Source organism: Eublepharis macularius, chromosome 1, assembly GCF_028583425.1.
Source record: "Eublepharis macularius isolate TG4126 chromosome 1, MPM_Emac_v1.0, whole genome shotgun sequence".
Taxonomy (NCBI): domain Eukaryota; kingdom Metazoa; phylum Chordata; class Lepidosauria; order Squamata; family Eublepharidae; genus Eublepharis; species Eublepharis macularius.
This window is the reverse complement of record NC_072790.1, coordinates 141,196,918-141,223,056: the sequence shown is the minus strand read 5'-3', so window position 1 is coordinate 141,223,056 and position 26,139 is coordinate 141,196,918. Positions and strand designations below refer to the sequence as shown.

The 26,139-nt window shown below is 38.4% G+C and overlaps 1 protein-coding gene across 2 annotated transcripts in view; it reads left to right on the top strand.

Moving 5' to 3' along the window:
* LOC129343633 (uncharacterized) overlaps positions 1 to 26,139 on the top strand; it is a 101,011-nt gene that overhangs the window by 34,324 nt on the left and 40,548 nt on the right. For both annotated transcript variants that reach the window (XM_054999968.1, XM_054999958.1), the window contains exons 4-7: positions 7,190 to 7,342; positions 14,706 to 14,792; positions 16,591 to 16,678; positions 18,406 to 18,500. In XM_054999968.1, coding sequence (XP_054855943.1) covers positions 7,298 to 7,342; positions 14,706 to 14,792; positions 16,591 to 16,678; positions 18,406 to 18,500 — 315 coding nt within the window. In that variant the 5' untranslated portion in view covers positions 7,190 to 7,297. The remainder of the gene's footprint in view (positions 1 to 7,189; positions 7,343 to 14,705; positions 14,793 to 16,590; positions 16,679 to 18,405; positions 18,501 to 26,139) is intronic.

Sequence of the window (26,139 nt, the reverse complement as noted above, 5' to 3'; positions counted from 1 at the left end):
GAGACACAGATCAAAGAGTTTACAATCAACCATAGAAATATCCTAAACCAAGCAATACAAGAAATAAATTCTGCAATCAAAATATTGAAAGCTGCGAAGGCACCAGGCCCAGATGGATTTACTATAAATGTTTTGAGATCTTAGCTATGTCTTTGCAAAAAGTGATGAAGGAGATACAAGATACGAAGATATTACCAAGGACGTGGCAAGAAGCAAACATAACTCAGACACATAAAGAAGGAAACGACCCATTAATACCACAGTCATACAGACCTATCTCCCTACTGAATGTAGACTATAAGATATTTACGCCAATATGCATTTCAGAAGTTATTCATGAAGACCAAACAGAATTCGTCCCAGAGAGATACATGAGGGATAATATCAGATATCTTCTCAATGCAATTGAATATTCAAAAAGAAAAGGCAAAACCCCCTGCATTTATGTTTTTAGATGCTGAAAAAGCAATCAGCAAGCGGCAATCTTAGTCAATTACTCCTTTATGGGAAAAATTGAGATAACAAAAGGAACATGTCAGGGATGTCCAATATCACCACTACTGTTTATTATTGCATTGGAAATCTAGGCAGTGAGAATTAGGCAAGACAAAAGAATCGCCAGAATAAAGGAGGGAAAGAGACATATAAAATGAAAAGTTATGCAGATGATGTGGTCAGATCAATGACGGACCCATGTAATTCCCTGATTTATGCTATGGAACAAATATCATACTCTGGATATAAGCAGGATAAAAAGAAAACAAAGATAATGCTGCTTTTGACAACAGCAGAGGAACAAGAAGAAATAGGGAAAATAACCCATTGTGCTATTACTACAAAGCCGATAAAATATGTTTCAGCACAAAATGAGAATCTTTATAAGGATAATTATCAAAATGTTTGGACAAAATCACTCAAGATTTGTAGTGATGGGAAAAATTGAAAATTTCATGGCTATGAAGAATATCCACGGTGAAAATGAATATATTACCAAAAGTGAATTTTCTATTTCAAATGATTCCAATCCATATAGACCAAAAGTTCCTAAATAAATGGCAGAAAGTAATAACATAATAATAATGTTCGATTTATATACCGCCCTTCAGGAAGACTTAACACCCATTCAGAGTGGTTTAAAAAGTATGCTATTATTATCCCCACAACAACAAACACCCTGTAAGGTGGGTGGAGCTGAGAGAGCTCCGAGAAGTTGTGACTGACCCAAGGTCACCCAGCTGGCTTCAAGTGGAGAAGTGAGGGATCAAACCTAGTTCTCCAGATTAGAGTCCTGCTCTCTTTACCACTACACCAAACTGGTTTCAGTGTAGAAATAGACTGATCCCACTGGTTTCCCCATTGATGTCGCCAGTAAATGCTTACTATGACACACTCACTAGAAGCAGAATGGATCAGTTCAGCTATGAGTCAATGATTGATGAGAAAGGGAATATAAAAACCTGGCAAGAAATTCAAAATCAAGGTATAAATTTTCCATGGCTGATGTATCACTAAACGATATCAAGGCTAAAAGAACAATTTCTTAAACAGGGCTGTAGATTAAGAAAAAAAACAGAATTTGAACTATTATTATCTGGAGACCTGAAACATCTCTTAGGGAAAATGTATAAAATATTACCTTAACACCATACAGAAACAGAACAAGTTAAAATCTGTATGAAATAATGGATGGAAAATTTTGGTGAAACTATTCCAGTGAGCCAATGGGAAGATCTATGGACCAAGGACATAACATTTACAGCGTGTCAGCTACTAAGAGAAAATTGGTATAAAATGTTTTTTAGGTGGTATATTACCCCCCAAGACATTGCGAGAATCACCAAGAGCTATAACAGTGTTGGAAATGTCAATGCACAAATGCATTTTTTATCATATGTGGTGGACTTGTAAGAAAGTGCAAAAATATGGGATAAAGATACATGAAGAGATGCAGAAGATTCTCAAACAAAGATCTGAGTTGAATCCAAAAAACATGTTATTAAACATCTTACCAAACAATCTCAGAAAAGAGCACGGAGACCTCTTTCATTACATGAGGACAGCAGCTAGAGTGCTATATGCAGCGAGATGGAAAGCAGATGCCTCTCATGAAGTATAAAAGTGGTTAGATAAGATTTATGAATATGCCTCAATGGATAAATTAACTACTTAAGTACGTAATAAAACAATAGCTGAATTTTGGGGGAAATGGAGGGATTTCTTTGATTATTTAGGCCAGAACTAACATTAATCAAGGTAACATAGTATAACTTATTATAAAGATAAAAAGATGGAACACAGATAATGATTAGTAAAATAGTTGATATTAAATTTTGTATAAGTAACCAAGGAGAGGAGATTTACAACATAACTAAGTTCTGTTATTAAAATTCTTATATTTTATCCTTTATCAGTTTAGCTCAATTTTAAATGTAGTACTTGTTTAAGTTATAAGCTAATTTTAGATGTGTTATTTGTATAAGTCTCAAACTAATTGCAAGTACTGTTTGTATAAGTTTTTCTATGCACTTTCTATTGTCAAATCTTATCTTTTTCTAAATAAATAAAAAAAAATTTTAAAGACTCAGACTTGTATTTTATGTAGGCATTGTCTTTGATTTGTCTCAACTTCTGAAAGGATATCACAATTCTAAAATATTATTTTTATTTATTTATGTCATTTATAGTCTGCCATTCTCACTGAAACTCAAGGCAGATTACATAGACATTTCAATAAAAATCGCCATGGGATAAATAAATGCAAGTTTACAAAAGACATAACATTAGCAAAAATCCAATACAAAGTTGAAGAAATGCTGAAACAGAGCATAAGCATTAGACAACATAGAACTACCCAGTAGGGTCATACTTAAAGCAACAGGTAGTACATAGGAGCACATACTTAAAGCCATAGATAGTACATACGACAACATAGTGGTGAAATCTATGGTCCCTAACTCACTAGTGAAGCATCTCTTTGAGATCATCTCCTTACAATACAACCCCCCCCCCATCTGTGTAAAAAATTCAGTTTTGCATCATTTGCAGGAGGCCAGGAGAGTGGGGGCTCTCCTGACTTCCTCAGGCAGGCCATTCCATAGGACAGAGGCCACCACAGAAAATGCACGTGTATGGGCAGCTGTCAATTTCATCCATGTGCAGGGTGGCACCTACAGGAGATCCTGTTCAGCTGAGCGAAGCTGCTGTGAAGGGATATAGGGAGAGAGGCAGCTGGATTGAGACTGTAAAGAACTTTGTATGTGATAGCTAATACCTTGAACTGAGCATGGTAACTGATAGGTAGCCAATGGAGTGACTACAGGATGTGAGTAATAATCGTGTTCCTGATAACAGCCAAGCTGTGGTGTTTTGCATCAATTGGAGTCTCCTAGTTAACTTAGATAGGAGACCTATGTATAGTGCATTACAATAGTCAAGTCTGGATGTTACCATAGCATGGATCCAGGTGGCTAGATCAGCCATGTCAAGGTAGGAAGCCATCTTCCAGGCTAGCGTGAGGTTATAGAAAGCATTTTTGGCTGCTGCCTTAACTTGCTTTTCTAGCCGTAGTGCTGGATCCAGTAAAACCTTATTTTAATCTATAATTGCTATTTTACAGGATACAGGTTGTCAATTTTATATTCATGTTATTAATACAATGAACAACAATACATCAAAGAGTGAGAAGAAACTTTCACAAAATAAAGTGACGCTCCTAATGGAGATGCCAAAATACCTTTAAAAACCAGTGGCTTTGGTATTGTGCAGAGATGGTTGAAGCAGACTGGATGGTTGAAGCAGAGTCGGCTGAAATTAAATCCTACGAAGACAAAGGTCCTGTAGTTGAGTCGTGGGTGCATAGGTTCAGGACTCCAGCTTCTTGCCCTCGATGGGGCGTTACTTATGCTAGTCCCGAGAGTCTGGGGGCGAACCTAGATGCCTCCTTGAAAATAGAAGCTCAGGTCACAGCAGTTGCCAGGTCTTCTTTTTTTCCATTTTTGACAGACCAGGCAGCTTGTCCCTTACCTTTCGACCCGCAATTTAACTACAGCAATCCAGGCAACAGTCACCTCTAGGCTGGATTAATGTAACACGCTCTACGTGGGGCTTCCCTTGAGTCTGATCCAGAGATTGCAACTGGTCCAAAATGCAGCGGCATGTGTCATCACCGGAGTATCAAGTAGTACACAAATAACACCAGTATTACGCCAGCTGCATTGGCTGCCAGTGGAGTACCGAATCAGATTCAAGGTTTTGGTATTAACCTAGAAAGCCCTAGGAGGACTGGGACCAGCATATTTGCAGGACCGCCTCTCCCCATATGTGCCCCAGAGGGCACTCTGATCAGGAGATAACTATTGGTGGTCCCTGGCCCCAGGGAGGCCCGCCTAGCCTCGACTAGAGCCAGGGCCTTTTCCGTCCTGGCTCCAACCTGGTGGAACTCTCTGTCTAGTGAGACCAGGGCCCGGCAGGATTTACTGTCTTTCCACCAGACCTGTAAGACAGAGATGTTCCACCAGGCATATGGTTCGGGCTAGACTAGGCCTCCACCGGCCTGGACAGAGGAGAAGGGAAGCTCGGATCCCTCCCTATCAGAGGCCGTCCACCATACAGCTTTTTTAAAGTGGTAGATTGATTGCCTGCTATCTTGTATATTTTTAAATTTGTATTGTATTGCTATGCTGTCTGTTGATTTTAAACTGTTTTAAGATGTAAGTTTTTATTATAAATGTTTTTTACTGTTAGAACAAGGGATTGGCGATGTCTCTCGCACAGACCTTTAGGACTGCCAGCAGAGAAGAAGGAAGGCAACAACCATAGAGTCAGTTAGATAGATAGGTTGCTATCAGTCTCCTTCCTGCCAGGGGAACTTCCTTCCCTTCTCTCCCCCTCCTCTCTCCATTCTTCCCTGCATGCACCAGGAGAGGCAGCATGGTGTCTCCTCCTGAGACAGATGGCCTACTCTCAATCTCAAGCCATACTAGCTAGTTAGATCAGTTACTAGTTCTTTCTCTCCACTAAACTTATGTAAATATATTTCTTTAGATAAATAAACAGTTATTGGTTCTCTAACTTGGATGAGAGCTTTCTGCGTGCAGTTTGTTTAGTTAATGTGCCTTAACTAAAACCCAGTATTTTACCTGATGTAATCCGCCCTGGGCCTCTTGTGCGGGGAGGGTGGAATAAATAAATAAACAAATGAGCATATCAATTTCAAGGGAGCAGTATATATCAATATTACTTTTTATCTCTATAGATCCTAGCTTGACTCTTCTTTACAACTTGGATGCTGTTCTGTAGCTTTGTATGCAGCCACATTGTTAGCAGTAGCAATTTACCCCAAAGCAAAGTATAGTGACATTTGAAAGAGGCAGCACAGCTTGCTGTTCATATGCTGTGATTTTGCAGAGAGTATTCTCTTCAACATGAGGTTTTGGTCTGGTAGATGTGGGGTGGCAAGGTAGGAATAAAACTGAATAGTAGTTTGGGATGAATGGAATAAACAAAGCTTGACGGATTTACTGTAATTTATTCAGTGTGTTGCAAATAACTGAAGTAAATGTACTAGCCAGAGTTAGACTTAAAGTACAACAGTAGGTGGCAGTGCAGAATTGTGCTAGTAGAATAGTGTTGTAGAAATCATACTATGAGGAAAGAGCCACATTTCCCCATCCAATTTACTCCTGGGTTTTATATTCTTAAAGAGAAAGCGGAAGCTTTTTTGCTTCTTTGTCCCAGTAGCTTTTTTTCACCAAGCCTCACCTAATCTAGTTAAATCTGCAACATATTTTGTATTTCAGATAAGATTTTTCAAATGTAAGGTAAATGCTTTAGCCAGCCCTGTTTGTTTTTTGTTGTGACCATCCACCAGGATGAAGAGTTCTAGAGCACACAATTTATTTTCTAATATTTTTCTTAGTAAAAAGATACTGTGTATTGGAGCAACACAGCTTGCTGCTTCATATCTTCATATATTTTTCCAGCAATAATAGGTCCTGGTTTGATTCTGGGAAAATATGATATCCCCCAAACAGAAGCATTTCATTATTATTTTTTATTATTATTATTTTACCGTATTTATATTCTGCCCTCCCCGCAAGCAGGCTTGAGGGAAGTTGTCTGGATTCTGTACAAAAAGAAATAACTAATTTGTTAAATTTTAGATTGATTTTTATAGAAAGTGTCCTACTCACTGCTGATCGTTTAAAGATAATTTTATAGCATGAGAATGCAGAAAACCTCTGTATGGTCAGACCTAAAGAAACTCCTATTGCTGGAAATGAAATACTTTCTTAGCCTTCTCCATTCCCCATGACATAATATTGAATATCTTTGCAACAGATAGAGCAGTCAAAATTATCCCAGCAACACAAAAGCCCATGAGAGTGGTGCTTTAAACTAGTCAACAGGAGACGTTTGCTGGTTTAAAGCACAGAGTTAAGATTTGACAGTTGGTTTTTGGCAATTGGAATCTTGGATTGAGATAGAAGGGTTATTTATTTATTTCCTTCATTTATACTGTGTCTTTGTTCCCAAAGCAGCTTATATTATACCCCCTCCTTTATCCTCACAACAACCCTGCAAGGTAGATTAGGTTGAAGTGATTGGCCCAGGGTCACCCAGCGAGCTTCTGTGGCAGAACAGGGATTCAAACTTGGGTCTCCTAGATCCTAGTTTGACATTCTAACCACTACACCACATTGGGTAAGTTTAAAGGGTGTATTGGTTCAAGATCGGTATAGGTATCAGATCTTTGGTTAAATTCCCTTGTCTGGGTAAATGAGTGTACAAAGATGTTGCAGTATTTCAGCAGGGTTTGGTGTATGTATATGTAATAAGCCTGCCTAAGAAGGGTTCTTTCACCTTGGCTGGCACATTTAAAACCTGAAATAAACTGTTTTGTCCCTGTCAGTTTGTTTCATGCCTTAGTTAGCTGTCATGGGCTTGGGTGTAGGCTTGATAGCCCAGCTGGAATTCTCTTCACACATTTATTTTTATCCTGGAATTGTCCAGTGTAATGGGCAAGGTAGTAAAGTGATTTAAAATCCTCTGGGGTGGTATCTAGCCCCTCAAAATCATCATAGTTTTCTTTCTTTCTTTCTTTCTTTCTTTCTTTCTTTCTTTCTTTCTTTCTTTCTTTCTTTCTTTCTTTCTTTCTTTCTTTCTTTCTTTCTTTCTTTCTTTCTTTCAGCATCATCTTGAAACTTTCAAGAACCTATACAGGCTGAGAAAAGTCTTGTGTGAACATTACAAGGCATTGCTGAATGAGAGAATTCAAAAGCAATGAATTCAGATTAAGATGTCTAATTTCAGAGTCCAACATATTAAGCACAAAGAAAAAAAGGTAGGACTTTTATTTTAATTTACTTCATTTATTTTTCTCCATTTTATCCTCAACAACTCTATGAAGTAGGTTAGATTGAGTGTATGTGACTGACCCAGGTTCATCTAGCAGAGTGAGAATTCAAATCTGGGTCTCCTAGATCTTAAACTCAGACTCTAATCCGCTAAACCATGCTGAGTCTTTTTTATAGGAGGAAAAGATAGAATTGTCTAGTTTCATGTATGAAACTAGTGTGTATGAATGAAAAGATACCCTGGTAGTATCAGATAAGAGAGAGCTGGCATCATCTCCTACTCAGAGGCCTGGCTAGCTACCTTTAGAAAGAAAATACTGGATTAGATAGATGTTGGTGTTCTTTAGCATAGTAAATTTGTCAATCTCAAACAAATTGGTTGTGTTTGACATTTAATAATATTATTACCTTGCATTTCAGGCAATGTAATATCCCTCACAATAACTCCTCCACCAAAGAAGCAGTCAGGTGGCAGTCAGGTGAATGATCAGGACCCAAAGCAACTTTTGACATCCTCCTCCCCTCCTCCACTTTATTCTCACAACAACATCCTTGTGAGGTAGGTTAGGCTAGGAGATTGTGACGGGCCCAGGGTCACTTGGCAAGCTACCATGGCAGAGCAGGGATTCGAACCCGGTCATCCCAGGTCCTAGTCCAACACTCTTACCACTGTGCTGCTCCAGCTAGGCAGGTAGCTTTAGTCTTTTATGTAATAAACAGTAGCCTGGGGCAAGTGCACTGATAGAACTTGCCACAGGCTACAGATAGCCCTCTGCAATGCCAAAATTTCAGGGACACCTCCCTCAAGTATGTAAATATTTTGGACAGGGTGCTTCTTTTGGTATTCTAGAATTTACCAAAGTCTTCAATACTTATAGATGACCTAGAGATATTCCAGTACATTATTTGGATCCAAAACTCATTTTCCACCAGTGGAAGAGGGTGGACATTTTCTACTGGTTCCTCTAGTCCCACTGCAGATCCTCCATCATAGACATGGGCATGAACCAGAAAAAAACCAAACCTTGGGGTTCGTGGTTTGTGGGGTTTCCACGAACCACGAACTGGCACGGAACTGGCCGAGTTACAAACTGGTTCGTGGTTTGTGGTTTGTGAGGTTTAAATGCCCCTTTCTGTCAGGGAAAGGGGCATCTAATCATTTAAAGGGCCCTTTCCTGCCGCTTTCAAGGGCACGGAACTGGCCGAGTTACAAACTGGTTCGTGGTTTGTGGTTTGTGAAGTTTAAATGCCCCTTTCTGTCAGGGAAAGGGGCATCTAATCATTTAAAGGGCCCTTTCCTGCCGCTTTCAAGGGTCAGGACCCTTAAAACTATCAGCTGGCAGGCAGGGGAATCTCCCCCTGCTGCCTGCCAGCTGATAGTTTAAAGGGACCTGTTGCTTGCAAGGCAGGGCCCTTTAAATGGCCCAAACCCAAGCCCCCAGTCCCCCAGCCCCTCACTCCCTCCCAAGCCCCAGCCCCCCACTTACCTTCCCTCTGATGCTGGGGTGGTGGAGGCCTCCTTTGCTGCCCTGCAGGCCCGCAGAAAGAGCGTTTTTGGCCTTCTCTGCTGCCCTGCGGAGCATCAGAGGGATGGAAGGTAAGTGGGAGGCTGGGGCTGGGGCTTGGGAAGGGGTGAAGAGCTGGGGGGTGGGGGTGGGCCATTTAAAGGGCCCTGGCTGCTTGCAAGTGGCAGGTCCCTTTAAACTATCAGCTGGCAGGTGGCAAGGGGGGGATCTCCCTTTGCTGCCTGCCAGCTGATAGTTTAAAGGGACCTGCTGCTTGCAAGTGGCAGGAAAAGTTTAAATGGCTATTTCCTCCGTGGAGATGGCCATTTAAACTGGCCCTTTAATATGAACCAAACGAACCAGTAGTCCAGTTCGTGGAAGTTCATGGAAACGAGCTTCCACGAACCCTGGTTTGTGAACCCCGAACTGGGCTGGTTCGTGGGTTTTTTTGGTCTGTATTTAGGTTTGTGCCAATCTCTACTCCACCACTGTTCATTGGGGGGCCCTGATAACCACCACCACCCTGGCTCCCAATGGTCTTAAGCAGGAGGGGAGGGATGGAAAAGTTCTATTCCACAAGTGACATTTCATTCATGGTACTTTGGATCTAGCTCTACAATAGTAATGGTGCCCAGGGATCTGTAATAATATTTAGTCCAGATTAAGTAACATAAATATTAGTGAAATGGAATAGTTAAAAATGAAGTTACATAGTATTCTAGTTAATTTCCTTATCAAGTGCTATTGTTATGTGGTTTGCCATACAATAAGATGCAGTGTGTGTGTGTGTGTGAGAGAGAGAGAGAGAGAGAGAGAGAACACTTTTCATTAATTTGCTTCAAACACTGGAAAACCCTGGGTTGGCCCTACAAAAATCCCCCTTGGTACAGAGCAAGAAGCTTTAAAAGTTACAGAAAATTCAAAGGTGGTATGTTGTGGTGTGGCATGTGGGTCTGCTTTCCAGAAGCACCTAAAAGAGCTACTGTATTGTACATATGTGTCTGAGAAACAATGCAAATATGTGACATCTTTGCAGTAGTTATTACTGCTTTACAGATGTAATATTAAAATTCTAGTGCTATACTTTCAAAGGAGAGCTTGGATTCTGGGAACCTTCCCCAAGCCTGTGCATAAGTAGCCCCTCATGAAGCTGTTGTTTTGAAATGGATTGGTGTATACATACACTGCTTGCAGAAGACCAAATATGGAATATTTACTGGTTGTTCTTGTTCTGCAACCAGAAGCAAAGAACTTGCACTTTCCGAGGCTGTAGTCATGGAGACATTTTTGGAGGACTCCCTTCTGCTTTTGCCAAATAGTGAAGATGCCTTTCAGGTCACTTGGCAGAAATGGTAATACCAAGCAAATTAGGAAATTATTTACACTTTAGCAATATTTGACCTACTTAAAATTGTTCGGTGTTTACAGGATAATTTGCTGAATTTTTCTGGTGTGCTCTGTGACTTGCTGGCTCAGGCTTCAGCAGAGCAAATGTATGTTCTTCCTGAGGCCTCCCTCAGTTTTTAGAAAAATGCATACATTTGGGCTGTTGTGTAAATATTATGCCACAATAAAACTGTTTATATAAATATGATACTTTTAATCGCAGAAGGTCTGTGCTGTTTGGCGCAAATTTTTCAAATATTTGAAAAGAACAAGGAGACTTGTCTTTCCCCCTCTGTTGCTATCTTCCACTAGCAGGTAAAGACTTTTTTGTTTTGCTTGGTGTTCCCTCAGTGATTCTTCCTTCCTGGCCTGTGTTTTAATTGGTGTTTTTATGTATATTTTTGCTTTGGATTTAATTGTTTTAATAATGTGGGGTTTTGTTGGTTTTAATGGTTTTTAAGATGTGGTTTTATTATGTAAGTTTTTAATCTGTTTGCTTCCCAGTGGCCCTAATGAGGGCAGAAAGTTTGGGTATAAATTTTGTAAATAAATAACAAATATAGACTAGATCAAACAAATGATTTTTAATTATCTTTTTCAAAAATTTCAGTGAGATCTCAGCTGCCTCATAAAATACTATTGTGAACTTTAGTGTTAAGTGCATAAAAATTTGTTTAAAATACTGCTTGTTCCAACTGTGTTAATTTTTGTCCACTTAATTATAACTGCAAAGAGGAAATCATTTTCTTTATTTTTTAAAAGTGTAACACAGCACAACTTTTTAAAAATTTTAATTGACTAATTTAAGAACTGAACTGTCTAGGACCAAAATAAAGAACTTCAGAGGTCTTTTCTTCACCGCCCTTCAGAATTCTAAAGCGCAGAGCCTGAGCATCTCGCTACAGGGAAAAAGACACTTTCTCTCTTAAGAAGGCTAATATATCAGGCTCTCTCTCTACAGAACCATGCTAAAGTAGAGATTGTAGGCTTATTAGCATCCTATTAATATGTGCATAAAATGTAGTCTGTGTCTCAGCCCAAATACACAAATTGGGAAATCAAAGAGAAATCCTTCACACCTTTTGCTGGCTTCATCCTGAACTTTTATTTATCTTAAAACAACTTCCTTAAGAGAATTTCCTCTTCTAAAGGAAACACTTCTCCATATTTAACAGGCGAAAACTGCATTCAGTTCTTTTTACAGCTACATGATCAGTGAAAGACCAGAGACTCTTTTGGTTGTGATCTTTTGAATTTTTAATTATGGTGCTAAATGAAAGAATCATTTTGAACAATGGTTGGGATTTGTTTCATCTGGAAGAAAAAAATTAACAGTGTTCTTTTTTTAAAAAAATACATCAGGAATGAAGAAGGGACAATTATTTCACCAAAGTCTCTCTGTAAGAAATAATACTTTCAGAGCTTTAGACTAGAAGAAAGTTGGGTTGTATCCCTTAGTGTAAAGCTAATTTGAATGTGCAAGGATGGGTTGGTGTGTTAACACAAAAGAGCCACATTCATTTAACTTAAAACTATTGAAGTTTACATCATCCCAGTCTTTGTAAATTTGCTCTCTTGTATTGTCTTTTTCTTGAATTAGATCACATTAACTTATAGTATATTGCCACTGAACTCTTTTTATACCATTTTTCACTGGTTTGACTGAATTTTTGTAAGCATTAGTCTGTGTAAGAATTGTAAAGCAATATAAATAAGCTTTCTGATGAGATTAGCCTCATAATTTAGAAACAAACATGATAAAATGCGTACAGACATATTTAATTAAAAGTCAAAGAGGAATTGCTTTCTGAGACAGTTATACATGCTTATCGGTAGAGCGAAGAGTCCTCTGGGGTTCATATGGGGAGAGGTGGTCCCGCAGATACGCCGGTCCCAGTCTGTATAGGGTTTTATAGGTTAGTACCAAAACCTTGAACCTGATTCGGTACTCCAGGCTAAAAGTGTTTGACTGGCCCAGGGTCACCCAGCAAGCTTCTACGGCAGAGCAGGTTTTCAACCTTGGATCTCCTAGATCCTAGTCCAACATTCTGAATGAGGTTCCTGCCAAAAACAATGTTCATTCATTGAACTGTCCTCTTCATTCATTGTACACTTACCCATAGTGTGACATAATCTCTCCCCATCCCTTACCAAAAGTTGTTAATAGGTTGTGATGGAGATGATGTAAGTGCGAAATACATGATGTCATCACAACATGAGTAAGAATTCCTAATGTTGTGGAGGAGAGGGGAAGAATTCTACATGAGTTTTCAATGTCGTTAACATAGTATCAGAGTACCTAACGTATAGCTTTGTTTTTAAAATTTGAGATTGTGCCTCTCCTCTCTTCTATAGCCTTGCTGCTCACCTAGAAATTTCACTGGGTATAGAATTTCTCCCCAAAAACCAATGATCCTTCCCCCGCCCTTTTTTTTAGGAATTTGGAGTCATTTTCTAATCAATTCCTTTTTGATCAAAGAGAAATTTGAAGAAAGGAGGGAAGGAAGAATTTCACTCTGTAGAGGCTCAGAGGCAGGCAATGTCTTCCCAAGCCGTCTTATCTTCCTGCTGAAGCACCACTGCCCAGACAGCATGCAAACATGAGGGGGGCACAACAGGGCTAGATGGCATACTCCATAGTTGGCGCACTAATCAGTTGCCTAAGGTCACCTACCAGATGGTCTGGCCCTGGTAGGAATTCAAACCTGGGTTTCCCAGATCCTAGACTGATGCTCTAATGACTGCATCATGCTGGCTCTCATAGAAGGGTTAATGCAGTGATACTCACTTTGTGAATTACTGAGAGCTGCACTGGCAATTCCCATTAACCAAAAGAGCCACATTTTATTTATTTATTTGTGTGACTCAAGGTGGATTACATAGCATAAATCAATGTGAACATCAGCTGGATTATTCAGTAAACAATAAAATACAGTAATGGTAATAGAAATTTGAAAACAAGCAGAAATCCAACACATATTGAAAAAAACCCATGCTGAAACAAAACATAAGAAGACTGATATGGCATATTCAACAACACAGCACTATGCAGTAGATGCATACTTACATCGCCAGACATTACATGGCAGTATAGTGTATATTAGTCACTCATTACCCCTGGACCAATGTGTGTTTCTGAACCATTTCCTTAAAGCACAGTCCTATTACCTGTGAAAGAAAGTCCTCCTGAATAATTCCATTTTCACAATTTTTAGAAAGCTAGGCCATTCCATAAGGTGGAGGCCACCACAGAAAATGTGCCTGTACAAGAAGCTGTTGATTTTGCCCATTTGCGTGATGACACCTGCTGAAGGCCCTGTTCAGACTATTGTGTGCCCTGCCACCGCCCCAATGCACACAAACAGTAATGTGTAATGATAATATAGCTCTTTTAATTACTGTCTCTGAGCATGTACAGTTTTCTCTCCTAACCATTGTTGAACCTTAATTAAAATAATTAAGTAGCCATAAAAGCCATTGTTTTTGTGTGCTAAGGGTTTCATTTAAAACCTTCAAAATGTGTTGGTTCAGCATATGAATACATTACTTCACTTTTTTTCAGAAACCTGTTCATGCAAAACAACAACAACAAAAGAGTCCAGCAACATCTTAAAAGATCTTGTCCCCCCATTCTTAATATTATATAGCTCAATCTATTTATTTGAGACTTAAATTTAAAGGCAGGACCTATTAGAGGATAGCAAAATATTTTAAATGCTAATGTCTATAGGTAAAACATATATTTTTCCCATTGAAATATTATTTGGAAAGTAAGAGGGTTATTTAGGCAGAGTTTTGTTTGTTTGTTACTGTACAACTGCAGTTCTGTGCTCATTTATTTGGGAATAAGTACCATCAAATACAATGGGACTTATTGTTGAGTGAATATGCTTAGACCTGGGTTGTAAAGTATTTAAGTCTTTTTCTTATTGTTGTTGAAATAATATTTCCTTCCATTCCCTTAAAGCTGTACTTTTGGCAAACATTTTCTTTATGAAACTGATTCCTTCAGTCCACCAATATCTCTCTTATACTCAGAAGAACACGAAGACAAGAAAGGGATCACCATAACTTAATTTCTTCTTTCCTTAGAAGTATTTTCTTTTGGGCAGACAGTAATTGTAACTTCTAATGACACAAACCTGACGGGAAGCAGGGAGAACAAACTACAAACAAGTTTATAAGGCTATCAACAGGAATATGTGGATACGAATTGCTGAGTAAATGAAACAGCCTGCTTCCTAAGCTGGAGCTTCTGAGTGTTATGTCAAAGCATTTGAGGTGGGGCAGAACCACTAGGCGGTATTAGGAATACCTGCTGAGTCCTAATTGGTGCCCAGTGTTGTTAATGGCTTCCTGTGGTTGAATGTTTACTTGTCATTTGTTTTGAGCTTGGTTTCCCAGCTACCAAAGGAGGGGGGAGGGAGACTGATCAAAAATTTATTTTCTTTCTTAAAAGTACATCCACAGTCATAAAGTGTCCTCTTGCAAATTGTCTCATGATGCCAAGTACCTCGAAACCATTCCACAATCAAGTAATTACCTGGTAAGCTCAAAGTCTGTACTTGTTTTTGTTGCTGTGATTTATGAATTATTTTTAAGATGATGTTCCATGTTCTAGAAAGTTTTGAGGAAGGAAGGTAAACCTTTCCTCAGTTCAGTCAAAGCCAAGAGGAAAGGTGGGATATAAATAAATTAATTAAATGGTTACAATAGACAGCCAACTGTGGCAATTACAAGCCTACCCTATGTACAAACCCTGTCTCCAATAATCACTGAAGAATAAAGGAGCCAAAGTAAAAATAATGCACCCTTTATAGATGGGAAGCAGAAGGTTCAGGAACCTAGAAAAGAGCAGTTCTGAATCTGATCTTCACTGGTGTTTGGAAAGGCCCTCATTTATTTACTGTTGAAAGGAATTTAGTCCATACTGAAAATCCTGGACGTTAAAGAGCTCTGTTTTTCCTGGGAAAGCAAGCATCATATGGATTTATATTGATTTAAACTTTCCTATGCTTTCCATTGTAACCCTGTGCCACAAATAGTTTCTACAAAGGATATAATATCCAGCAGTTCAAATCAATGCCATCTTTTGTCTTCCCTGTTGAGTCTGCATTCCCCTGCATGTTGAAGATGACTCTTGTACTGGCACTTGCTAAATTATAAGAAAACGATGTTTAACTACTAACTTTAAACTAGGTTCTGCCTAGTCATAATTTATAGCAGAACTATGGAGTAATCAGAAGCAGTGGTAAATGTCTTTGGCTTTTATGGAGATCTTAGTTATTTGTAGGCTTTATGGAGTTTGGGGGGGGGGTTGGTTTTTGTTTTTGCTTTTTGAATTACAAATAGATCCTAAATAGCTACTCACAGCTCTTTGTGAAAATGCATCTTATCTTCAGGAACTACCTTGTAATCTGCATGTCTTTAAGGTTTTTCTCAAATGCAGATTTGTTTCACTTTTGGAGACTAATTTATCCAATATAATAGGAAAATCTTTCAATAATCATGAAAAAATGACTTTCTGTTCAAAAGTAGTCTTTGCATTGATACTTTGTTTTTTTTCTTATCATATTTGTTTTGTATGCTGTATGAGTGAAGTGAGAGATCTGTCCTATTACAGATATTAATGTTATGCTCTGTCAATAAGTTCTTTGATTTGATTTTGGGCATGTGACAGCTATATTAGATGCCTTGTTATTTCAAAATAAACACCTTTTTCTTCCCAGCATAAGCCTTTGTGTACTAAAGCTCACTAATTCAGATGCAATGAATGAATCCTCACTATGATGTCATTTTATATAAAAGGTATTTTTTAAAAAAATAGGGCCAAGGGACCATTAAATTAAGAAAGTATAAAATGAAATGTAATTATATGAAATTCAAATGTAATAGAGAAAAATACAGAGATCATTTATTACTTACACCAAACTAGTTAATACCTGTAACAGGGTGGATTTTGCTAAGATAGCAAACACTTATATAGAGAAAGAAATCCCAGTTCCCTGTGCCCCTCCACCTCATGTGGGGAGAGATAACATGAAAGAAACCTCTTAGTGAATCCTAATTCAGCAGTTTCACACTGGAATCTCCCTTTGAATTTCTTTTTTAAAAGTATGAAAACTTTCAAGTCAGCAACAAAGTCAAAGTCAGACCATAAAGTTTAAATGACCCTGGAACAAGCCAAAATGAGTGGTCCCTGCAGTGATGCAAGACAGCATTGCAGAAGCTACACAGCTTAGACCTGGCCAGTGGCTTATTTATAATTGCAAAGAGGAAATCATTTTGTTTATTTTTAAAAACATTTTCTATGTGATCTTTCTCTGGTCTGTCTTTCTTTCAAGATTATTGGGTTGCAGAATGAATTAACTAAGCTTGGAATCTTAAAGAACCAGGAAGACTACGAAAACTTTTGGAAACTCACTCAAGAAGGTGTTCGTGATTCAAAGCTCAAAGAAATGCTTCCAGATATAAAAGCAAAAAGCTGAGTTTCTTTATGCAGTTTGTCACTTTTGGTAGTTCAATACAGTTTATCTTCATGAAGTAAAAGTATAAACAAATTAGAGGGAAGCAGGTTTATTCAAGACAATATAATGGCCTCATGTGCACACTTGCACTGAACAACTCCTTCCCTAGACAGTTCCCCCAAATAGGGTTCCAGACCCACATTTCCACTGAAAATTTGGGTCTTGAATGCCAGGTATGGGGGAGTTGCAAGGGAAAAATGACGTGCAGGGGAAAGGTTAAGCTGGCCTCCTACCTGTTGCTTCTCTTCTGGAAGTTGCCCTCTCGTAATGCTGCTTTACAATGGATAAGCAGTGGCTGAGCATTTGGAAATAACAGTTAGTAATATTTTTAAAATTTTATTTATTTATTTACATTATTTATAGTTCCCCTTTCCCACTGAGAATCAAGGCAGATTACACAGTGTAAGTCCATACGATCAATGGCTGCGAAATTCAATAAACAATACAGTAGAAATTTGAAAACAAGCAGAAATATGATACAGCAGAGGTCCCCAACATGGTACCTGTGGGCACAATTGCGCCCCCCAGCACCTTTCTGTAGGAATATATTCAATTTTGATTAGCAGAGTTTAGCAGAAATGCGCATTAGATATAATGAGAACACACACTCCAGTGTTTAGCTCTATGAAATAGTTTACTACTTAAAAGGGATAAAAGGTTACATTGGAATAAAATAAGAAATGGCTAACTTGGCTACATCTTTGCTAGCTTCTAGTCTAGAGACTGGAAACAAACTGAAGACTGACTTAGACTGAACAAAGAGCAATAAAACTTCAGTATATCTTTCCACTTAATTGCCCCCCCAATAAACTGGTTGCCCAATAGAGAACCCTATTTCTATTTAATTAAGAATGGAGACTCCCCTTTCTTTGGCGGGAATCCTCAGTCAAAACCTAAGTGGAGTCATGCAAATAGGTTTACTAACTAAGTAACACAACAGTTTAACTCTTTCATGAGTGAACGTAAACACTTGCTAATTCCCAACACTTTCCACGTGCCTACCAAGTGTTTTTAGAAAGTGGGTGATGCCAGGTGGGGCAAAACATGGCTTCTGATTGACCATTGGAGTATTGATTGGCTGTGCAGATTTTTTAAAACATTGCTTTGGCAGAAATTGCTTCCACAGCAGTTCTTCTTCACTGTGTGGCTGAAGGTAAGCTATAGCAGCCATTTTGTGGCAGCCATATTGTTGCTGCACTGTCCCACCATGCAGAATTCCAAATGCGTCCGCAGGCTCAGAAAGGTTGGGGACCCCTGTGATATAGGATGGAAACAATACTGAAGCAAAACATAAGCAAATTGACATGGAAAATGAAGTAGAAAATCCATCCACTAGGTGCATACTTACAGCAGCAGACTTTACACAGTAGTATAGTCTACAATCCCTGTCACATTACAATGCATCTCTCTGAACCATTTCCTTATAGCACAGTCCTATTAGCTGTGTAAAAAGCATTTCTGAATAATTCAGTTTTGCAAGTTTGCAAAAAGCAAGAGTGGGAGCTTTCCTAACTAAGTTATTAATCATGAAAACTTTAGTAGCAAATGATGTCACAATTTTTTTCACTTGTCAAAATATTTTTTATTATACAATTTGTTCTAATTATTTTTGGGGGCTTTCCCAATTTGCAGTGTGTGCCATTAAGCCTTTGACTCTCTCCACTTCAGCAAGAACCAAACCAGTAAAACATCATAATGGCTTTACAAACATTGGCGTGCTGAAAAAAGTAAGCAAATACTATTGTTTCCAATCTTTGGCTTTCTAAATGCTCTATTTTAATTATGAGCTTTTAAATGGCAGCTGTTAATTCATTGTGAAGTTGCTTCTTTTCTAAAACTTAAGTCAGTTTAATGAAGGACAGTTTTACAGGAGAATCACCCACGCATGATACAAAAGGATTTTTGTATTTCCTGTATGTGTAAACTGAATGAAGACACATCCTTAACTAGAAAGTATATACTATTCTTAAAATGAATCTCTTTATCTTTTTGTACTACATTCATACTATTCATAAGTGACTTATTCCAGAATAAATAGCATGCATAAAAGCCTACCTTAGAGTCACTTGTGAAAATGGCCTGGAGAATAATAAATGCTACTTTGATTCAATCTGCTACCTAAAATATTACATATTTCCCCATGCAAATAATGGAACAATTTTAAGAGGAACAGTGACACTTTTGTGGAGAAACTGTTAAATACAAGATTTCTCCTAGTGTTTAACTTGTAAAATGAATAGTGGGTGGGAATATTCTGCCTAGAAACTTTCCCATCTTCTAGATGTGTGTGGAACTAGTTCTGGTTTATTAAAAAGACAGTGTACATAGATTCAAGGTTGCTCTTTTTGTTTTTTGAACAAAATTCAATATAATATAACCTGGGGGATTTTTTTTAGACAAGCATACATGAATAACTGACAATTCATCTTAACAATTCATCCAAATATGTTCAGATTCATTTCTTAAGTCCAATCCAACACTTGCAAATTTTTGTTGTTCTTTAAGGTGCTATTGGACATGAATTTTGTTCTACTACTACTTCAGACTAACTCAACTACCCACCTGAAACTATCTTTTAAAATTAATTCATATATTCTGGGGTAAGGTGGTATTCAAAAAAAGTTTTCAGGTAGGGATGGAGAAGAATTTTGAAAATAGGGGTTTTGGCAATGAATTCACCCATTACCTTCGATCAAATGAACCCAACCTACTCTTCTTGGTTTAAAATCATTTGGTATCAGGTCTCTCATCTGCCAGTTTCTCCCATTTCTCACAGTTTCTCAAACATACCAAATTGGGAGGCTTATAGAGGAGAGAAAATGGTAGCCAAGAGTTCTCTGTTTCTGGAAAGTGGAAGGGGTTGGGGAAAGGGTTGCATTTACCTGAGATATATGGGTTCTGAGAATGCTCATAACTCTTTGTTGTAGAGAACTGCAACTTAGAAAAGTTTCAGGAAAAGAGCTTGAGCCACTTTAATTTCTGCTGCTGTTTTTCCTTCCTTACCCTAGTCTCCTGCAATTTAGTAATATTGGGGAAAGGGTAAGGAAGAGAATTGGCAGACCAAGAAGGTTGACTGTGCTGAAGAAGTTTCTCTGGGCTGGGAAGCTTTTAGAATATTCTTGGGGGAAACCTGAGAACTGAAAAGACTGAGCTCTCTCCAAATCCAGGTAGACAGGTTTCACCTATATCTAGTTCCAAGGCTAAATTCTGTTTGAACTGTGGTTCAGATTACACTTTTCCTTTTCCATTCTCCTCTGTGAAACTGGAAATGCTTACACTGGGAACTGTTGCAGCAAATATTTCCTATTTCATTGAAGAACATAGGAGCCCCCTGTTTGTGTTTGTTACTGGATCACAGCTTATATCCAGGATACAAAGTGGCATGCTTATGCATGCCAGTGCTTTCGCTGTGTCACGTAGGAGCTTCTGTATTTTCTTGCACTACAAAACATGTCATCTGTAGAAGGTGTCTGGCTTTAGAGTGTGCCTTGTTAGGTAAAATGGAGAGCTATAGAAGCTCCCTGAAGTGCCATTTGTGTTGTGACTAGACATGGGCATGAACGGAAAACAACAACAACAAGCTGTTCGTTGTTCATTGCCACCCATGAACAATGAACAACAAACAGTAACGAACATGACCCTGTTCACAAAATGTTTATTGTTCATTGTTCATGGCCCTTTAAAGATCCCTTTACACTATCAGGTGGCAGGGGGGGGGGTTCCCCCCTGCCACCTGCTAGTTTAAAGGGCCCTTTCCAGCCACATGCAAGGGGCAGGGCCCTTTAAACACCCCACAAACTGATCTTCCCAATGTCCAATACCCACCAAATTTGCCGGGGACATAGTCCTCACTGTCCTCCAAAGACCCCCCAAGTTTCAGAAAGATTGCACCCCGGGAAAGGCATGATGCATGGGTCTCCCCCTTTGTTGTCATTTTCTCTTCACTTGGCAAAACCGGGACTCTCTGCTGGAAGCTACTTTGAGGGGTTACAAACTGACCTTCCCAGTGTCCAATACCCACCAAATTTGCAGGGGACATAGTCCTCACTGTCGTCCGAAGACTCCCCCAAGTTTCAAAGAGATTGCACCCCGGGAAAGGCATGATCTATGGATCCCCCCCTTTGCTGTCATTTTCTCTTCACAGTGGCAAAACTGGGACTCTCTGCTGGAAGTACTTTGAAGGGTTAAAGCCAGAAGGAGTTCAGACAGAGTTCAGTCTCTGCCTCCCTTGCCAGGGGAATTGATTGAAAGATGCCAGACTGTCTGGCGTGAGGAAGGGCTGACGAAGGCAACGAACAAGGCTTGAAAGGACCACTTGTTCGTTTAGAATGGGGCCTCTCAAACGGCTTGTTCGCAAACAGACGAGCGAGCTGTTCGTGGGTTTTTCCCGTTCGTAATGCTGTTTGTGCCCATGTGTAGTTGTGACCAAGCTGTTCTATACAAATAGGAGATTTTGATGGTGCTTTATGATACAATATAATCCTTATTTTAATATGCTGGACATTTGAAAAGTTTATTTCTGTCCTTAAGCTCATCTTAAAATTATTTTATTATATGTGCTTATAATCATAAATGTTATTTATACCTGTGAGCCACTTTTGCCAGTATTAATGGTAAACAGTATAAACAGTAGCTATAACAAGTTATCTTAAATTTCAGTGATCATTCCTATATGTTGGCACATGAAAAAATGTGTCGTGTAACTATTGTGCACAATACAGCTTAGATTCAAAACTATTCTTCAAATAACATGTTGCTCAAGACTGTTTAGGGCAAGGAAGTCATTGTTAGAAGAAAAAAAACGGCTTCAAGCTTTCCTCAGATGCTTTTTCCTTGACCTTTCCCACTTCTCTGTGTATAGTTCACCAGCTGTGCCTGCAAGATGAGCTAGGGATTATTAGTCTTTTCACACATCTGTGCGATGATCATCACATCATTTTTCCAATGCCTTGGACCTAGCAGAGTACTTTGGTCAAGTGGTCAGGTTGCCGGAAAGTCATAACTGTAGAGTTAGTAGTTCTTCATGTATCACTGCGATTTTTTTAAAAATCTAGTAAAAAGAATTGTACATAGAAGACTACAGTTACCACTCTGAAATCTAATGAATATATCAATATCTCCAGAGTCTCCACAGAATTTCAATTTAGCTGAAATTCAACGTGAGCTGTAATGATATGTGATGCAAAGTCGATCAGTTAATGGTAAGCAGTTACGCTGATGGAACATACTACAAAGTGGATGAAATTTAAAAAGCTTGGTACATACTCTTTTCATCCGTGCATTAATTACTTTATTCAGAATTTTAACAAAAATATTACTCTGTGTCTGAAATTGAAACCTATTCAATACTTGTCCTGCAAACCATTCCTGTAGATCCTTCAGGTGTCTTCTGTAATTGTTTCTAAGTAGAGAGAGGATTAGTGGAGATATCACCAAACCGTTAGGAGGCCTTGCTACTCTTTCATCCTGCCCCCGTCAAAGGTAGGCAACATGAGCTCCTGTTTGCCTGGCCTAAGTCAAATATATCTTGGCTGATTCCTTATTACTGTGAGCCTGAGTGAAGCAAGAGAGATTGTTCACAGATATGTGAGAGGAAAATAAAATGGAGAAATGAAGAAGCATCCTTTTATACTTTAGAATGGCTAAGTGCCTCTTGGAATTGAATTTAAAGCTCATTTTAGGTTAGAGAGGTGATAGAGAAAAATCTAAGGGCAGTTAACATATATTTTAACACAAGAAAAGGCTACAAAAAGTGAGTCAAATGTTTTCATATACTGCAACAATCTTTGTATTCCAGCTATTTAAAATTTCCTTTAAATTGTTCCTATATGAAATCATGGGTTTCTTACGTACTGAAGTGGACATCTGGAGATGGCTTACTTTTGAAAATTCAAGCTTGGCTTTATTTTGTACTGGTTAACATCACAGGGAAAAGAAAAGAAATATGGTGTACAATGTATAGAAATGAATCAGATTCCAAAAGCTCACTCATCTCAAATTCTATATGCTATATTGATCATGGATCTCAAGAAAAATATTTCTGAATTAGAGAATAAAATGACAAAGAATCACTTAAGAGTCAAATAATAGATGGACTAATAGAATATTTAATAAATTAATAAAATACCTTGGTGAAGATGCTTGATCAGAATTATTTTTTCTTTGCTATTTGGCTTGAACTTCAAAGGTTTTAAAGAATTCAACAACATAAAGCACATATGCCAGATCCAAGCCATTGGCCCCACTTATTGCACATCTGAAGTTCATTAAAAGCATTTTTTTCTTATTTTATTGTTCTTTATTTATATTCACCTTTCTCATTGAGATCTAGGTGGATTACAGTACTACAAGTGAATACAATGTAATCAATAGCAAGGACATTCACAGAGCAAAATACAACATGATCAACACAACATTCAATGAAAACAGATACAATAGGGTATGGTAGCTGCAAAAATGAAAAACTAGCAGAAAGCCAAGCACATAGGTGAAACCTTTCTAAATTTAAGTTTAAGTAATTACAACTTTAGTATTGTCAAACTACACATTAGGAACGTATCTACATCAGCAGACAGTACCCAATAGCCTAGTCTATAGTCCCTGAGGTATTACTTATGATACAGCCTTATAATTTGAGTAGAAAGCTCTTCTAAACATTTCAGCCTTGCAGCTATCCCTGAAACTCAGAGAGGGCTGTGCTTGTATGGACTTCCATGTGATGATTAGAGTTTTATAGAGATTCAGATCAGGGTAGTAAGAACATAAGCATTGCCTTGCTAGGTCAGATCAGTTCCATTAAACTCAACATTATAGGTTGGATCCAGTGTTCTACACATGCAAGAATCATGTATCTTCTCTGCATTGTCCCAGCTGTTCTTTCAGACCTCAGGAAAGTTTGTGGGACCTATCCTACTGCACCCCTGCTCCACTGCATCCTCCTAGCACAGTCAACATGGGTTCTGTGAGCCTGGGAATAATTTTTCCTCAGATCAGAAAGGACTGTTTGGGGGAAATGGAATGTGGTGTTGATGGGTCACTGAATCCAACCCTATGTTTCCAACAGCTGGCAGCCACTTGCTTATAGCTACGGCCTGCCAAAATCAGCTGTTATCGCCACTGAAATTCTAACTCTTAGTAAGAACTGAGGGGGCAGTGGAGCAGCCAGATAAACTAAGAAGATTTGATGCAAACAAGTCATTATTGCAAACTCTCCTTTTTCTATTTTAAGATGTGGTTCCCAGGTGCTTCACGTAAACCGAGAAGCATTTCTTAGCAACTCTTGTAACTTGCAGAATTGAGGGAAAAAAACAAACTCTAACAATGTTTATAAAAGGCAGCATGTTTGTTATATGGTCTAAATGGAAAAGCTTTATGTTTCATAAATACAAACTTATACTTTATTCTTTCCCATATTCACAAAACAGCAATAGGTTGTACTTTAGTGCTCCTTAAAAAATCACCATAGAATCTTGCTTATTTTTGTTATTGAGCTTATACCACTCATAAGTTAACTATTCAAAAAGGATAATGCCTCTAATAATCATAAATTATATAAAATGCATCTGTTGAACTTCATCTTGCACTGCCATTTATTTTGAAGCAAATTAGATGCTAACACTATGTCCTGGATATCAGGTTTTTAAAACCCTAAAAACTGGAGCTTGTCAGTTGCTCTCAGGTGCACAGATGCAGACAAGCTGTGAAAAGGTAGCATACCAAACACCTACATCTAAATTACAATAAGAAAATATTAAGTGCAGGTGAGGTAAGAACTGAGACCATCGTTGGCTCTCTCTGTCATATGACCTAGGGCCTGAACATTTAGTTGTGAAGGTATCCCTAATGATGTGCTAGTTCTCAAGGATGTATCAGTGCTACAGCTAACACCCAATAATATGTGCTGGCACGCTTTGACTGCTTAGTGCAAAAATTTCTTAGTGCAAAATATATATATATATATATATATATATATATATATATATATATATATATATATATATATATATATATATATATATGTTTGTGTGGATGTATTCTATATAGTGTGTGTGTATATATAATTATATTATGTATATGTATAATATATATGTGTATATATAATTATATATGGAAAAACAATCTCTTTTAACTAAAATAGATCTATATTCAAAATTATTCAAAATCTGTTCTCTTTCTTAAATGATTGTTAACTTGCTACCTTCCCAATCTGGATTGTGTTTACAAGCTCAATTTTGAATGAGAAGTCTGCTTTTTAAAAACATCGCCTGTTCCAGTGTACAGACATACCATGCTACCCCAACAGCGGTAGCCAGCAATATTCCTTTCTTGTTGGCTCAGTGGCATAGAGACTGTATACCTGGTTCTTCATTTCCTTGCTTCTCTAGAGCAATTCTGCCACTGCAAATGGGTGTGCTAGAGCAAATAACGAATTGGATTAGATTAGTAGCGCTGTTCTTCCTCCTCTCTTTCACTGCTAGAGTTCTTTCTTGATACTGTATGGAAATGTCCTTGAAATTGATTGTACTAATCTCACACTATGTAATTCTCCTTGAGTCTCAGTGAGAAAGTTAGACTATACATGACATAAATAAATAAATACATAAATAAAAATCTTAGCTTTGTTGAGAATTTTCTTCTTTTGTTCCCTTTTCCTCTCTTCTTCTTTTGTCTTCTCTCCCTTTTTGAATACCAAAATGTGCTCCTCTTATTTTATCTTCTACAGTCTTTTCATTTATTTATTATATTAGATTTTTAGTCTGCCCTCCCCACCGAGCAGGCTCAGGGCAGAACACAACATTTTAATTTACATAAAAGCAGATAAAACGTTACAATAAAATTCAAAACTACATACAATAAAAACTTCTCCTCAAATGGTGATGGAAGAGTTACTTCATTTCAGACATGGCCCATATATCCATATCTATAGATATATATAGGGTGGTGGACAGATCTTTTCAAGTCAAGTCAAGTACGGCTGGCGGGGGCCCAGACTAGCCTCTGCCATATGCCTGGCGGAACATGTCTGTCTTACAGGCCCAGCGGAAGGATAATAAATCCTGCCGGGCCCTGGTTTCATCAGACAGAGAGTTCCACCAGGCTGGTGCCAGGACCAAAAAGGCCCTGGCTCTAGTTGAGGCCAGGCGATCCTCCCTAGGACCGGGGACCACCAAAAGATTTTGTGTGTAGAACAAAGTGTCCTCTGGGGTATATATAGGGAGAGGCGGTCCTGCAGATATGCTGGACCCAGTCCACATAGGGCTTTATAGGTCAGCACCAAAACCTTGAACCGGACCCGGTACTCAACTGGTAGCCAATGCAGCTGGCGTAATACTGGTGTTATATGTTCCCCTATTGAGACTCTTGCAA